At 49.6% G+C, this 13,299-nt stretch overlaps 2 protein-coding genes across 4 annotated transcripts in view; both read left to right on the top strand.

Annotated features, from left to right (window-relative positions):
• The window catches only part of LOC119393182 (vacuolar protein sorting-associated protein 72 homolog), a 234,535-nt gene that overhangs the window by 75,424 nt on the left and 145,812 nt on the right, over positions 1-13,299 (top strand). The window lies entirely within an intron of this gene.
• Positions 1-13,299, top strand: part of LOC119393180 (BTB/POZ domain-containing protein 6) — a 64,969-nt gene that overhangs the window by 29,613 nt on the left and 22,057 nt on the right. The window contains exon 1 of one of the 3 annotated variants that reach the window (XM_049416132.1): positions 8,233-8,602. The exons of the other annotated variants lie outside the window; for them this stretch is intronic. Within the exon in view, the coding sequence (XP_049272089.1) occupies positions 8,429-8,602 (174 nt within the window). The 5' untranslated portion in view covers positions 8,233-8,428. Of the gene's footprint in view, positions 1-8,232; positions 8,603-13,299 lie in introns of those variants that run through there. 3 annotated transcript variants of the gene reach the window in all.

Below are 13,299 nucleotides of genomic sequence, written 5' to 3'. Positions count from 1 at the left end.
TTAACGTTACATTTGAATTTTTAATCAAAATATAGTGCCGGATAACCATAAGGCGAAATAAAGTGAGCAATTTAAAGCTAACATTGAGCTACATATATTTTACGAATTTGACATCGCCGGCAGTAGGTTATATGTAGATAAAAATGAATCTAAAGAAACGCTCCTAGACGAATTTTTTAGAGACCACCGGTCATACTACAGACATATGTCTAACTGCAACTTTCGTGCTCGTCCCCTACAAGTGCTACACATGGGGCACTTTGCACGTCAGCCTTCAAATGCGCCGTCGGAATACTGCGGTTCAGATATTCAGATAGAGATTCCCACATATGCACCAACATAAATAAGCTTCTTGCACAGGAAACCACATCGAAAAGAACCATGCATGCTCGTTTAATGAGTGCTGATTCAATATCGCAGTGTGAGTAGAAAATAATGTCCAGGACACATATTCGCAACTTAGTAAAGTCCCTTGTTCGCACTCAGCAAGAATTGCATCTCGACGTTAGTATCCGACTGAGGAACCTGTTTTCTCGTCAGCACAACGTTGGCAATGTTGAACAGCCGTTCCATCAAGTGCGTGAGGGTACTGCCGTGTTGTACACAAAATGGGGACAAGTGAACCGTGGTGATAGGGGCAAGGGCAGGCTCAGCGGGCGCAACGAGAATGTAGCGCTGGATGTACGCGTATCGGTGCGGCAGCTGTCGAACTGAACTATAATTAAACTTATAGACCGATAGACGCGGAGATAACTCGCATGTTCAAGGGATGCCTGCCCAAACGAAACCATCGAAGACACCAGCACTCGCGTCCTCTGCGTTTCGGTCCTCTTCCCCGCTATCCACGCAACCGGGTGTCAATAGATAGATTGGTCGATAGCTGCTGGCGGCATGCACGAGATACTAAAGGGACGATAGAGCCAGCCGCTAAAGACCACGCGACGAGTGAAACGTTCCCAGGAACTGGGCCGAAGCTTCCCTCGGCAGCTCACTCATTTTCTGCGGTCCCTGGCGTTGTGATTGGCTCCTCTGTCCCATGCACGTCAAACACCAGATTAGCTAAGATTATTCGCGCTGTTCGAAAACTCCGCGGAACCACACGTAGGCGCCTCGACTGCGGTAAGTCGGCTCCCCCACTTTTCCCTTTGCCGACAAGGCCACGGGGACGCGCAGCAGAACGAGCCGAATACGCAGCCCCCCCCCCCCCCCCCCCCCCAACACACACACACGCACACAAAAGCTACTTTCGAGTTGGCCGAACAAAAATGTTACCGAGGTAAAAAAAATTGCGTGCCCTTTCCTGGCGGTTCAATGCGGTTACAATGCAAGCATTATACAATGCGGTTCGATGATTCTCGAGTCGAATGTCAAGTAAAAGTTCCCCAAGGTGTGTCTATACTCCAGAACGGCCCGTGATTTCTGTCAGACTGGCTCAGACAAAAAGAAAAAAAAAATCAGCTGTTCCTCCCGCGCGTGGTCGGTCTTGAACACCGAGGTCTTGACATCGCGCGCTTCCCTGCACCCCCGGCGGGCATAGTCAAGTGAGAGGCGAGCTTTAGATTCTTGCGCCTCACACGGTCGCCCAACCGACCTGTTTTGCATGATGTGCTGCGTGCGTGCGCCTGTTCATTTGCCGAGGAACGTTTACAGAAGGAACGCCGTTCTCTCTGCCGTTCCTGCGTAAACGTAACGAGTTACCGTTACAGTTCCACCGATCCTCAATGGAACGGTGGCGTTCCTCCGTTCCTCCAAAAAGGAACTAGTTCCTGGAACGTCGTTCCTTGGAACGCCGTTCCGTACAACATTGCTTTCACGTACCTTAAATTACTTCTTAATCACTGTAAATTACTTTCTATTGCTTCATAATTACTCTTAATTACTTCACGATTAATGTCCTTAATTGCGCTCAATATGACTTCTTCACCTTGTAGTGTTTTAGTGGACGATGACGCATGGAGCAACGAGGGGCGCCGGTTACTCTTTTGCTTTGTTTCGTTTCTTCAACCATTCGTGCTGACACCGACGGTCACAATTCGCGTTTAAGGCCTTGATAAGCGCGCGTCCTAGCCGTGTCACGCGATACAGGAAGGACGTGCGATATTTCTGGTCCTATTCGCTTTTATTTTGCATTTTTGGTTGACGAAAACGTCCGCCCACTTGTGACGAGCAATCGGCGCAGCTGAGCTCGTCGCGTCACAGACACGCCCCCAGCCGCCGCCCACGTGCAGCCGCGGCTGCCGGCGGCATACGGAGCCTCTGTTCGCGCAGTGCTGCTGCTGCGAGAGTTGCATGAATCACGCGGAAGAATTGCGTGGACTCAACGCGCGTGTGTTTGGGTTTCTTGCGTGTCCATTTGGCGCCAGATATCGCGATTGCTTGGAGAAAAAAAAAAAAGGGACGAGTAGAGGACGCCCGCACCGGCGTCGCACCACTTCTCGCCGCCGATGACGAGCCCTCCTTTTGTTTCGGCTTTGCTTTAATTCCTCACGCGACCGCGCCACTTGAAAAAAGAAAAGAAAGAAAATCTTCCTCCGCGCGTCTCTACGTCGGTCGGCTTCTCTGCGAGATTCTCTTCCCTCCGCTTTTCCTTCTCGCTCGATCACATCGGCTGTTATTTTTTGTGCTTCTACCATTGCGTGCGAGCACATGACACGGCGTCGTTGAGGTCTCGATACTCGCCGCCTCTCGCGAGCGTGGACTTGCTGCCGCGTGTATTTCCGGCCTATACGTGTCGTGTATATATACGCAGATGCCCATCTTATCTGTGCCCCGAAATTTTTCGGTTTTGCACGTGTATATGTACGCGCACACATACAAACGCACGCGCGAACGTACATAACGCACTGCTGAACCCCCCCCCCCACCCCGAAAGAAATGTCTGGCTACGCTATTGAGCCCTACTTTAATAATGTTGTTTGTCTCTCTCTCGGTGATCGAGTACAAGTGAAAGACAACCACGAGCTAAATATAAACACAAAAACAAGTTCAGTCAACAGCTTTTCTTCCTGAGTGATGGAACAAGCCGTCGTGGTGAAATATACGTGAGGCGTTTTTTTTTTTTTTTTTGCCATAGTAAGGGAAGTGTGGAACGTTTGTCCGAGAATGCCTGTCATCGCAACAGTGCCTGAACTTCATTATTACTTTCGAAACGGCAATGCGCAGTGTAAAATACAGTTTTGTGACATGAAGAGATACGGTGAGTGGACACTGACTTCTTCGAATAGTCATCTTCGAAAGTCAGTCTTCGAAAGTCATAAAACGACCACGTAAAATGAAAATGGGTGACTTGTTAAAAGCAACAGGGCACTTTGTTGTGTTATAAGCAGCGTCAGCTATGTCACGCATTTCTTTTTCTTGTGGTCTTGACTGTCACGCGTGCGCACTATTTGAAGCATGCACTTACGATTGCGTTAGTTACAGATTGTTGCAACGATGAGCCACCGCACAAAGAATTCACAGGGTCCTCTATATCGCATGCCAAGGCGACGGCGAAAGCCATTACAATGCCTGCACTATTTTAACGTCTGTACCATTTCCACGTCATTCTGAGTTTCTTTCACGTACCTTAAATTACTTCTTAATCACTGTAAATTACTTTTGATTGCTTCATAAGTGCTCTTAATTACTTCACGATTAATGTCCTTATATTGCGCTCAATGACTTCTTCACCTTGTAGTGTTTTAGTGAACGATGACGCATGGAGCAACGAGGGGCGCCGGTTACTCTTTTGCTTTGTTTCATTTCTTCAACCATTCGTGCTGACACCGACGGTCACTTTTCGCGTTTAAGGAGGCATCTGAGGTCTTGATAAGCGCGCGTCCTAGCCGTGTCACGCGATACAGGAAGGACATGCTATATTTCTGGCCCTATTCGCTTTTATTTTGCATCTTTGGTTGACGGAAACGTCCGCGCACTTGTGACGAGCAATCGGCGCAGCTGAGCTCGTCGCGTCACAGACACGCCCCCAGCCACCGCCCACGTGCAGCCGCGGCCGTGGCTGCCGGCGCGTGCTACGATAAGCATGCCTTTGCTCGCGCGGAGCCGCTGCTGCTGCGAGAGTTGCATGAAACACGAGAAAACATTGCGTGGACTCTTAACACGCGTGTGTTTGTTTTGTATAAGACGAGCGGGTCCTCGCGCATCCTTTTGGCGCCAGCTATCGCGAATGCTCGGAGGAAAAAAAAAAAAGGGAACGAGGAGAGGACGCCCGCACCGGCGTCGCACCACTTCTCGCCGCCGATGACGAGCCCTCCTTTTGTTTCGGCTTTGCTTTAATTCCTCACGCGACCGCGCCACTTGAAAAAAGAAAAGAAAGAAAATCTTCCTCCGCGCGTCTCTACGTCGGTCGGCTTCTTTGCGAGATTCTCTTCCCTCCGCTTTTCCTTCTCGCTCGATCACATCGGCTGTTATTTTTTGTGCTTCTACCATTGCGTGCGAGCACATGACACGGCGTCGTTGAGGTCTCGATACTCGCCACCTCTCGCGAGCGTGGACTTGCTGCCGCGTGTATTTCCGGCCTATACGTGTCGTGTATATATACGCAGATGCCCATCTTATCTGTGGCCCTTTCACCGATGAGAAACTTAGAAGCTCCGGATCACGCTGAGCTTAGCTTGGCCGGCGATCTTCAGTAGGACGATCCTACGCGGATGCCGCACTCTCGAGAGCGAGCAATGCTTGACGACCAACCTTGGAGTTCTGACGCCGAGTCGCTGGTCCCGGTGGGTCTTATTTCACCGTCTCGTCAAAGCGAACGAAAATATTGCTTCCTGCGTACTAACCAAGCAGTTTGTTTATTAATTGCGTGCTAATTAAACCGTGTGTTTGGTAATTCGAGCTGCGTTTTAAAAAGTTATGGAGTTTCACGTGCTCTAAATTGGGACTCTGGATTAATCTTCACCACCTAAAGTTCTGTAGCGCTCGCCCAAATCTATCTGCATGGTTGACTGTACATGTCGCCCACATCGAAATGCGACCGCTGGATACTAACCCGAGACCCCAAGCTTGATCGCAGATCACTACCACGGCCGGCCGGCGAGCTGCGTTTTGCGTTGTTTGCATTGTGTTTTGCATTGTCTTGCATTGAATGTTCCTGAATCGCTATGTGGTAGGTCTGCTTTAAAAATTAATTATCTTATTTGCTTTGCTTAGAGTGATAAAAGCGTTTCTTTATTATCATGTTCGCGGCCCTGCTGCTACCGTTCGACTTGTGAAACGTATATGCTGAATAGCGTGTGCGTTCTACATTCGGCTTTCCTAACCATCGCCTACATTATTGTTCATTCGACTCGCAAAAACATTCGAAATTTCTTTCCTCCTAATGCCACTACTGCAACAGTCGCCTATGGACCGTTGAGATTGGAACTGCGTGATTTATGTAACGCCACGCGCCCTTCGCGAGTAACGCTCTCTCGTTAAATAGTTGTGACCGTTTGTTGACCGAACGCTGCCAATATTAAGGGTAAACGTAGAAATAGGTACTTTCAAAGTATGAAAAAGTACAAGAAATCAAGGGGGATTTCTTGATGCATATACATACTTAGGCATCGTGGCGCACAGAGCAAATATACACCAGGTACAATAACTCGGTAGATACAGATTTTATTGCATATGTACTATAAATAATTCATCTTTTTTTTTAATTAAACGTAGGTGAAGTAATGTTGGCGCCTCGTATATAGGAGCGTCATCTGCTCCTTTTCTCGTGAGTGCAATTTTAAGAGAAAAGTATTCTGGGAACAACAAGGCTATGAACGAAGCATTAAAATACTAAAGAGTTCCTCAATAATCTGCAGGGTTTTACCTTCCAAAACTACGATATGTGATTATGAGGCACGCCGTAGTGCAGGGCTTTGTTGCTATAGTGCGATTCGGGTTGTCTCAAAGCGAACGTCGAGCTGGATTCGTCGTGTAGTACTTCCGTGCGACGACCGATTTCTGTGTTGCGAAACGAACTGCTTAGTGACGTCACAACTTGTACAACACAAGCGAAAAGCAATACGTCACAACGAGGTGGCGGGTGCGGACAGGGGCGTAGCCAAGGGGGGGGTTGGGGGGGTTCAAACCCCCCCCGAAATTTTTCAGTTTTGCTTGCGTATATAGGCATGCACACATACAAACGCACGCACGAACATTCATAAAGTATGGTTGAACCCCCCCCCGAAAAAAATTTCTGGCTACGCCCCTGGGTGCGGATTGAGCTCGCCTATGATTGATGAAATGCGCACATAGCTCGTTGGGACTTTTCAGCCAAAGCGTGTGGATCTCATCTCGAAGATGTAACCTTCACCGTGGCTCTCAGCACGGATCATCCCATATGCAGAAACCGGTTGCTAAGTCCAAGGTCATACGTTCGATTCCTGTACGACTGCATAATCGGTGAGGAAGGCGACACGATGGCACGTGCTTAGACCTTCGCAGGCCAGCAAGGAATTCCAGACGTCAACCTAATAACGCCAGTCATTCCACCTGTCGCAACGTACACCACGACAGCAGAGTCGAAGTCTTTACGTACGCGTAAACGTTGTGAAGAATTTCGTGATGGCTCTTCTGTGGGTTTGACAGAGCGGTGTACAAAGGCTTTAATTCCGTCTGCCAAACTACGCAGTACAATAGTTTCCGGTCTCCCGCATAGCTGAATGGGAAGTGGAAAGCTTTCAGTATCATCAAGGGATTTTTTGCACGTGTTCTATAGTGCTGCTGGACTATGTCTACAATTTGAAGGTAAACAAATTAACAAGACATACACTCTTACAATGTTTAGCGCAGAACGGCTTATTGAGGCGGGGACAAGATTGGACACGCACTCCTTGATAACACTTTCCCTTCTTAAGTCTGCTGCGATTAACACATTTGTCGCGCCAACAAGGCAAGGAGTATAGACCCTTTGTAAAACAGTTATATTTTTGACAAAGAATACAAAACATAGCCAGTGAACGGACAACTTTAACTATTACAGGTAAATTGTTCTCTCTATTCTTTTCTCTCTTTCTCTCTCTTTGTTATTTTCTAGTTTGCCGAGGCTCCGATTCTACTGCTCAGTGCTGTGTGGGTGGGCAAATCCATTCGTGGTTTAGTTGCTCAAACGCGACGCTGTGTCGACAAAGATAGAATAATACTTGCTTTGAATTCCAGGACAGCAGCGAATAGGGTTCTTAGTCGCTAGCCGTTGGAAAACCATTGCGATATCAAGGCTGCTATATTCCGCTAGGTTTTGTAGTCGCTGTACGACAGATTGTATACATAGCTCGAGGCAGTCAAGTTTTCAAGCTCGTGTGCTGTAGAAAAAGATGTCAACGCCCTGCACCGCTTATGCTTCGTGCGGGTTCCGCCTAATGTGACTTCGTTGGAAAGAGTACGACACCTGCGAGACGTGTACATGGTGCTACATTTTATGAACGACTGAGTCCTTTTACGAAACGCCTGAATGAGTGGTGATTTAACATTGATGAAGTGACGCTCTAAATAATGACGGAAAAGAAAGACAAAACAAGCAAATAATCCTGCAGTGGCGTGTTTGGTCTAAGTATTTCCGGAGCATACAAGGTGCACCGCGGACTCGGGTGAAATTGATGCACGTCTCCACCAAGGTCCTCGAAGCCCCCGAGAAGGAGCAAATGCGTACGCGCACACGCACACACAGCGGCTCCCGTAGCAACGTTCAGACGTGCAAACAGCAAAAGAAGAGCGGCGGGCTGGCAGGTGGCTAAAAGAGCGCGCCATTGTGTGCGCTTCCCAGGAGGGGGGCCCGTGCGCGGGGTACTACTCTCGTGGGGTGCAAACCTGCACAGGCAGGATGGAAAGGAGGCAAGGGTGAAAGCCGACTCTCGGGGGAAAGCGTACCGTTCGGGAGGTGGGCTGTCCGCGGGACCCGGGCGGCCATCTCTCTCTCCATCGAAAGGAGGCTGCACAACCGCAGTCGGCGACGACGCTCACTCGCACGCCAGACGAGGAGGCAGGCGCTCGACGGATCCGACGCGGCGGCTCTTCCGCTCATCGCCAGCGGTGAAGTGGCAGACTGAAGGTTCTCGGCGCCTATTGCCACAGCGACCCTTGTGGTGCTCACGCAGCTCATTACAACGCTGCGACAGGATAGGGTCCTTCGTCTGGCGATTCGTTGCGTCGCCTGTGCGGGGGGAGACGCAGTGATTACGCCCGAATCTGTATTCAAGTTCATTTTTTATCCAACTTCGCTACTGGACGAGACACAGAAAGAAGCGAGACGGATAACTTTCAACTCTGCGTACTCGAGTCGAGCGTCTGGGACGGCACGAGCTGTCACGGGACAAATTCCGATTCGAACATCGATCGACCCACCCGGCGAATGTTGGCGATTAAAGTGGCTGCATAGCCGATCAGTGGGTACCACGAAACCGGCGAGACTGGCGCTCTGCTGTGCCTTCTCGGCTGAAGTGCCCTGTCGACGACCATGACACCGGACCGTGCGTGCGTGACCGTATGTTTCGTGACCCTGTCCCGAACCACGGTCAGCTGGCTCATCGATGAGGCTACGTCCGACGAACCTGCGTGGAACGGTCGCCGCTTCAGGCAACAGCAACAACGCACCGCCGTTAGCACTGTCGATGTCCGGCTCTTCTATTACGTAAGCCGTTCACGCAACCTATGCTGTGTGGGATGTACTCTGTTGAGATGCTACTTTTTTCTTTATTTAAATCTATACAATCAGTGGTAGGAGTGTTATGCGCCTCTTCTACTCTTTCTCTCTCAGGCGCATATCTAAGGAACGTTTTGGTAAGCGTAAAAGATAAGCTGTCACATGAAACTTTCCATGATGTAGTCTACGTCATAACTTGCGGTGGCTGTGATCACAAGTATATTGATGAGACCATCGAGTTCAAGAAACGTGTGAAACAGCACGAATACGACGTCCGGAAACGCACGTGGCCTCGAATGCCCTTGCTGAACATGCGCATCTACATGCCACAATATTTACTGGGCAAGTGCACATTTTTTAGCCAAGAAAAAAAGAAGCTTACTTCACGTTTGCATCAAGAATCACGCTTACATTCATACCGCGCCGAATAGAAATTGTGGGAGGACACTTCCGACTATGTATGCGCACTGCTTGCGTCACGCACTAAAGCATACTTATATACGCGAACATGTTTCATGGGTTTTTATTGTGAAGAAGGCTCCCTTATGGAGAGCGGAAACGTCATCAAATTTTCACTTCTTCTTTCGGTCGGTGTGCAGTTTAGCGATTCTTAATATACTTCTCGGGGACTTACGTCACAAAACCACGATACGATTACGAGAGACGCCGTGGTGGACCTGAGGCTCCGGAAAGTTCGGCCATCTGGTGTTCTTTAACGTGCACCTAAATCTAAGCACACGGACCTCTAGCATTTCGCCTCCATCGAAATTCGGCCGCCACGGCCGACCTTCGGGTCCGCAGTCGAACACCATAAACACTAGGCCACCGTAGCGGTGTATATTTGTATTTCAGAAGGGAAGACAGTGTGACCTTTTGCAGTGGAGCTGTTAGAACCTCGCTAAGTTTTCCATTCCGTCGTGCGCTTCTTCACCGCACTGTGAGAAAAGGACTTAGCGGGAGGGAGGGTGGACCTCGTGACACAAATTTAGATATACAATAATTATGATCATACGAAAGGACGTGTGATTCATATGTGAGGACACGTATGAACTACCCGTTACCGACAAGACGCTTCTTGGCTTCGAGAATACGCTTCAATGTCATGACACCGATGCAAATGCTGCATATTCCCACACTGTAGACTTTATGTGGTAAGCGTTGTCCCCGCGGCAGCGCAGACGCCCACCGTGCGAGCGACGTGAGCCGCGCTACCGCAGAATGCAGGATCGAACAATAGAACTGGGAGAGAACAGCTCGGCAAGCCAGACTCAGTCAAGGAAGCTCGCAAGACTCGATAACAGCCGAACTGGTCGATCCAAGGCTTTATCGGCTAATGCTGGGTCACTTGGCTAAGGCCAGCTTTCATACTTGGCTTAGCAAGGCTTTCTTTCAGCTTTTTATGACTCTTGGATCGACCACCTCTTTCTCTTCGTGTCAGCCACTTTGTTGTTCAAGTAGGCTCGGTTGGATCGCCGCCGCTGATCCCGTTCTCGCTCTGCAATACAGTCGCAAGGGAAAAAATTAGCGCAAGTGACCGCTGGCCGGAGCCGCAAAATTACGACACGTGGCGCTGCTGTTCGCGAGCACGCCGATAGCGAGAGTTCTAAGCACATTCTTTTCAAAGCAGGGGGCCGGCGGAAAGCAGCCCATCTTGCTGTTGGCCCATCCGGAAGCCCACATCTTAAACGAAACGCTTGTTCATTGCTTATCGGCAGACGTGGCTATGCACATACGGTACGAAGAACTTTATTAAAAGATCCGGAGAAGTGCCACCCCTTAGGGTGACACCGCGGGCCGCTCCCACGTGGGGATAGTTAGACCTAGCCTAACCGCCGCATCGCAGGCTCTCTGGACAGCCCAAAGTTGATGCTGATATTCCGAGCTTTTGAGGGCCGAGCTCCATTTATGCTCTGTGAGGTCCTTATCCCCACGTAACGAGGGGCACCGCTAAAGCATGTGCTCTAAATCGCACGTTCCCCCGCAGCCAGGGCATTGCGAGCTGAAGTCACTTGGGAATAGACAGTGCATGAAAGCAAGATTCGGATAAGAATTAGTTTGTAGCATCCTAAGGGTCATCGCCTGTGGTCTCGTGAGCTTTTTGTGTGGTGGAGGAAATACTCTTCTTTCCAGATAAAAATGCTTCGTGAATTCATTAAATGTGAATAAAGTGTCTCGGAACTCTTGCACCCTGCTCTGTGACAAGGCTTCTCCTCCCGCGCGGAGAGTTAGTACGCGCGCTTGGGAGTGGGCGATGTCGTTGAGGTTGGTGAGCGAGTCCAAAGTTTGACCTAGGTGTGCCGGGAACCAAATGATTGTGTGCATAGTTATGGTCCGGTTCTTAAGAACGTCACGTGCCTCTTTCGCTATGGAGCCCGAGGCAAACGCCCTGACTGCCGATCTAGAATCCGAGTAGATTTGCGTCCTCTTATCATCCAAGAGTGCCAAAGCAATAGCAACCTGCTCCGCTTTAGCAGAAGTCGTCCCAGTCAGGGAGGCCGACGAGATTATTTCACCTCTGTTATCTATTGCGACCACGGCATAGTGAGATGAGCGACCATATTGTGCCGCATCTACGAAGCAGACCGATTGAGGATCATCCTTGATCTTCTTCAGGATCGCAATCGCTCTTGCTCTACGCCTTCCCTCATTGTGCTGCGGATGCATATTGCGAGGGATCGGTGCGACAAGAATATTTTCTCTTTGCTCCTCGATGATTGGATGGCTTCTCTCCTCTGCCAGCACTGGATTGAGGCCCAGAATGGCTAAGATTCTTCTCCCTGCCAAAGAGCAGGATAGTCGAGCAAGCTGGGCTGATTCTTGTGCTTCGATGATTTCGTCCAGCGTATTGTGCACGCCTAATTGAGAAAGGCGTTCTGTGCTAGCCGTCATAGGAATGCCTAGCACCCTTTTGATGCTTTTCCGAATGAAGGTGTTAAGCTTCTTTTTCTCGAAGCTGTGCCAGGTGTGCATGGCCGCTACGTAGATGATGTGGCTCATGAGGAAGGCATGGAAAATCCGGAGTAAATTGTCTTCTTTCAGGCCCCCTCTTCTATTAGACACCCTAGTAATGAGTCTGATGACCATTTCCGTTTTCTTTGTAATCCTATCTAACGTAAGCCTATTGGATCCATTGGATTCGATAACCATGCCCAACATGCGTATGGACTCGACTCTAGGAATGAGGTTTCCATCACGTGTGGTTAGCCTGATATCGACATCTGCGAGTGGCTTCCATCCCCTGGGCTTGGGACCTCGTCTGATTGGTCTATAAAGGAGTATCTTTCTCGCAGTTGCCTTGAAAAAGCTGTTTGTTGGAGTGCTGTCCACCGCCAATATAGTTTGGGCTCATTAAAAGTTGATTCATCATCATCCGCCGGCCACCCCTGCTTTGGAAAATGGAATGTGCGTGGCACTCTCGATATCGGCGTGATCGGGAAAAACAGCGCCGCGTGTCGAAACCTTGCCGCACCGGTCACTTGTGCCAATCTTTTTTCCATTGCGACTGTACGTCGAGCCTTGCGATAGGCAGCATCTTCTTCAGCTGTACGGTTCTTCCTCGGGCGGCTACAAACTGCCTCGGCACGACCAGGCGCGGCTCCTTTATGACGATCCCGAGGACATGCGCAGTGGCTCTAGTTATGACGTATTTAATGACGTAAACGGTTCCTAGGTAACTCTTTTATTTAAAATTGGCGCGGTTATGCTTAGTCATTTCGGTAGCTTCGACGTGGCTCCTCCGCAGCTGTTGCTATGGGGCATGCGCCGTATGGCATGACGTCACAGCATCTGACGCGGTAGCGAGGCCACGTGGTGCGCAGCTGTGGCGTCGGTGGTTGCTAGGCAAAGGTGCGGCGAGGTTTCTTGCGGGGAACAGCCGTTTTCATGCCGTGCTTAACGGCTTCGCTGTTAGAAAGAATTTTTTCTGTTTATGAAAGCAACTATATGGTGGATAATTGGGTACAGTGGGCGAAGAGTAATTATTGAACCATATCGAATAGTGTCATAATCGAGTTAAATCGAGCGCACTGGCTGCGGTGCTCGTCTGCTGACCCGAAAGACGTGGATTCGAGCTCGGCCGCGGCGGTCGCATTTAGACGGAGGCGAAATGCAAAGAACACACGCGTGTGCTTCGATTCAGATGCACATTAAAGAATCCCAGGTGGAAATTTCCGGAGCACTGCAGTACGGCGTTCCCCATAATCACATCGAGGTTTCGACACGTAATACCACCGTAATTACAATTATAATAACTTCCGTGTTACATGACAGCTGTGAGTCATACTAATTTGACGAGCCATGGTAATTTGCACGAGCAATCTGAACCTTTGCGAAAGGCCAACCAAGGGCGTGCGCAAGGGTGGGGCAGGGGAGGGCGGCGCCCCCTCCCCCCTAGTCACATAAGAGGGGGGGGGGGGGGGCGCAAAGTCTGCCGCATACGTTGACTTAGTAGGGAGGGGTGGCGCTGCGATGAACCTTCGCCCCCCCTCCCCCCCTTATGAGGAACCCTGCGCACGCCTATGAGGCCAACGGTGACATGTCCACGCCAGATATTGCAATATTACTCTTAGCAAGTATTTAAATTACATTACTAATTACTTTTCTAGAATTATCTAATTGTAATTAAATTATATTACAAATTACAGCTGACCGGAAGCACTGACATTACATTATTATTAGTTTTGAAT

The sequence above is a fragment of the Rhipicephalus sanguineus genome, chromosome 5 (genome assembly GCF_013339695.2).
Source record: "Rhipicephalus sanguineus isolate Rsan-2018 chromosome 5, BIME_Rsan_1.4, whole genome shotgun sequence".
Taxonomy (NCBI): Eukaryota; Metazoa; Arthropoda; class Arachnida; order Ixodida; family Ixodidae; genus Rhipicephalus; species Rhipicephalus sanguineus.
The sequence above is the reverse complement of the archived record's forward strand: the minus strand, read 5'-3'. Positions and strand labels throughout refer to the sequence as shown.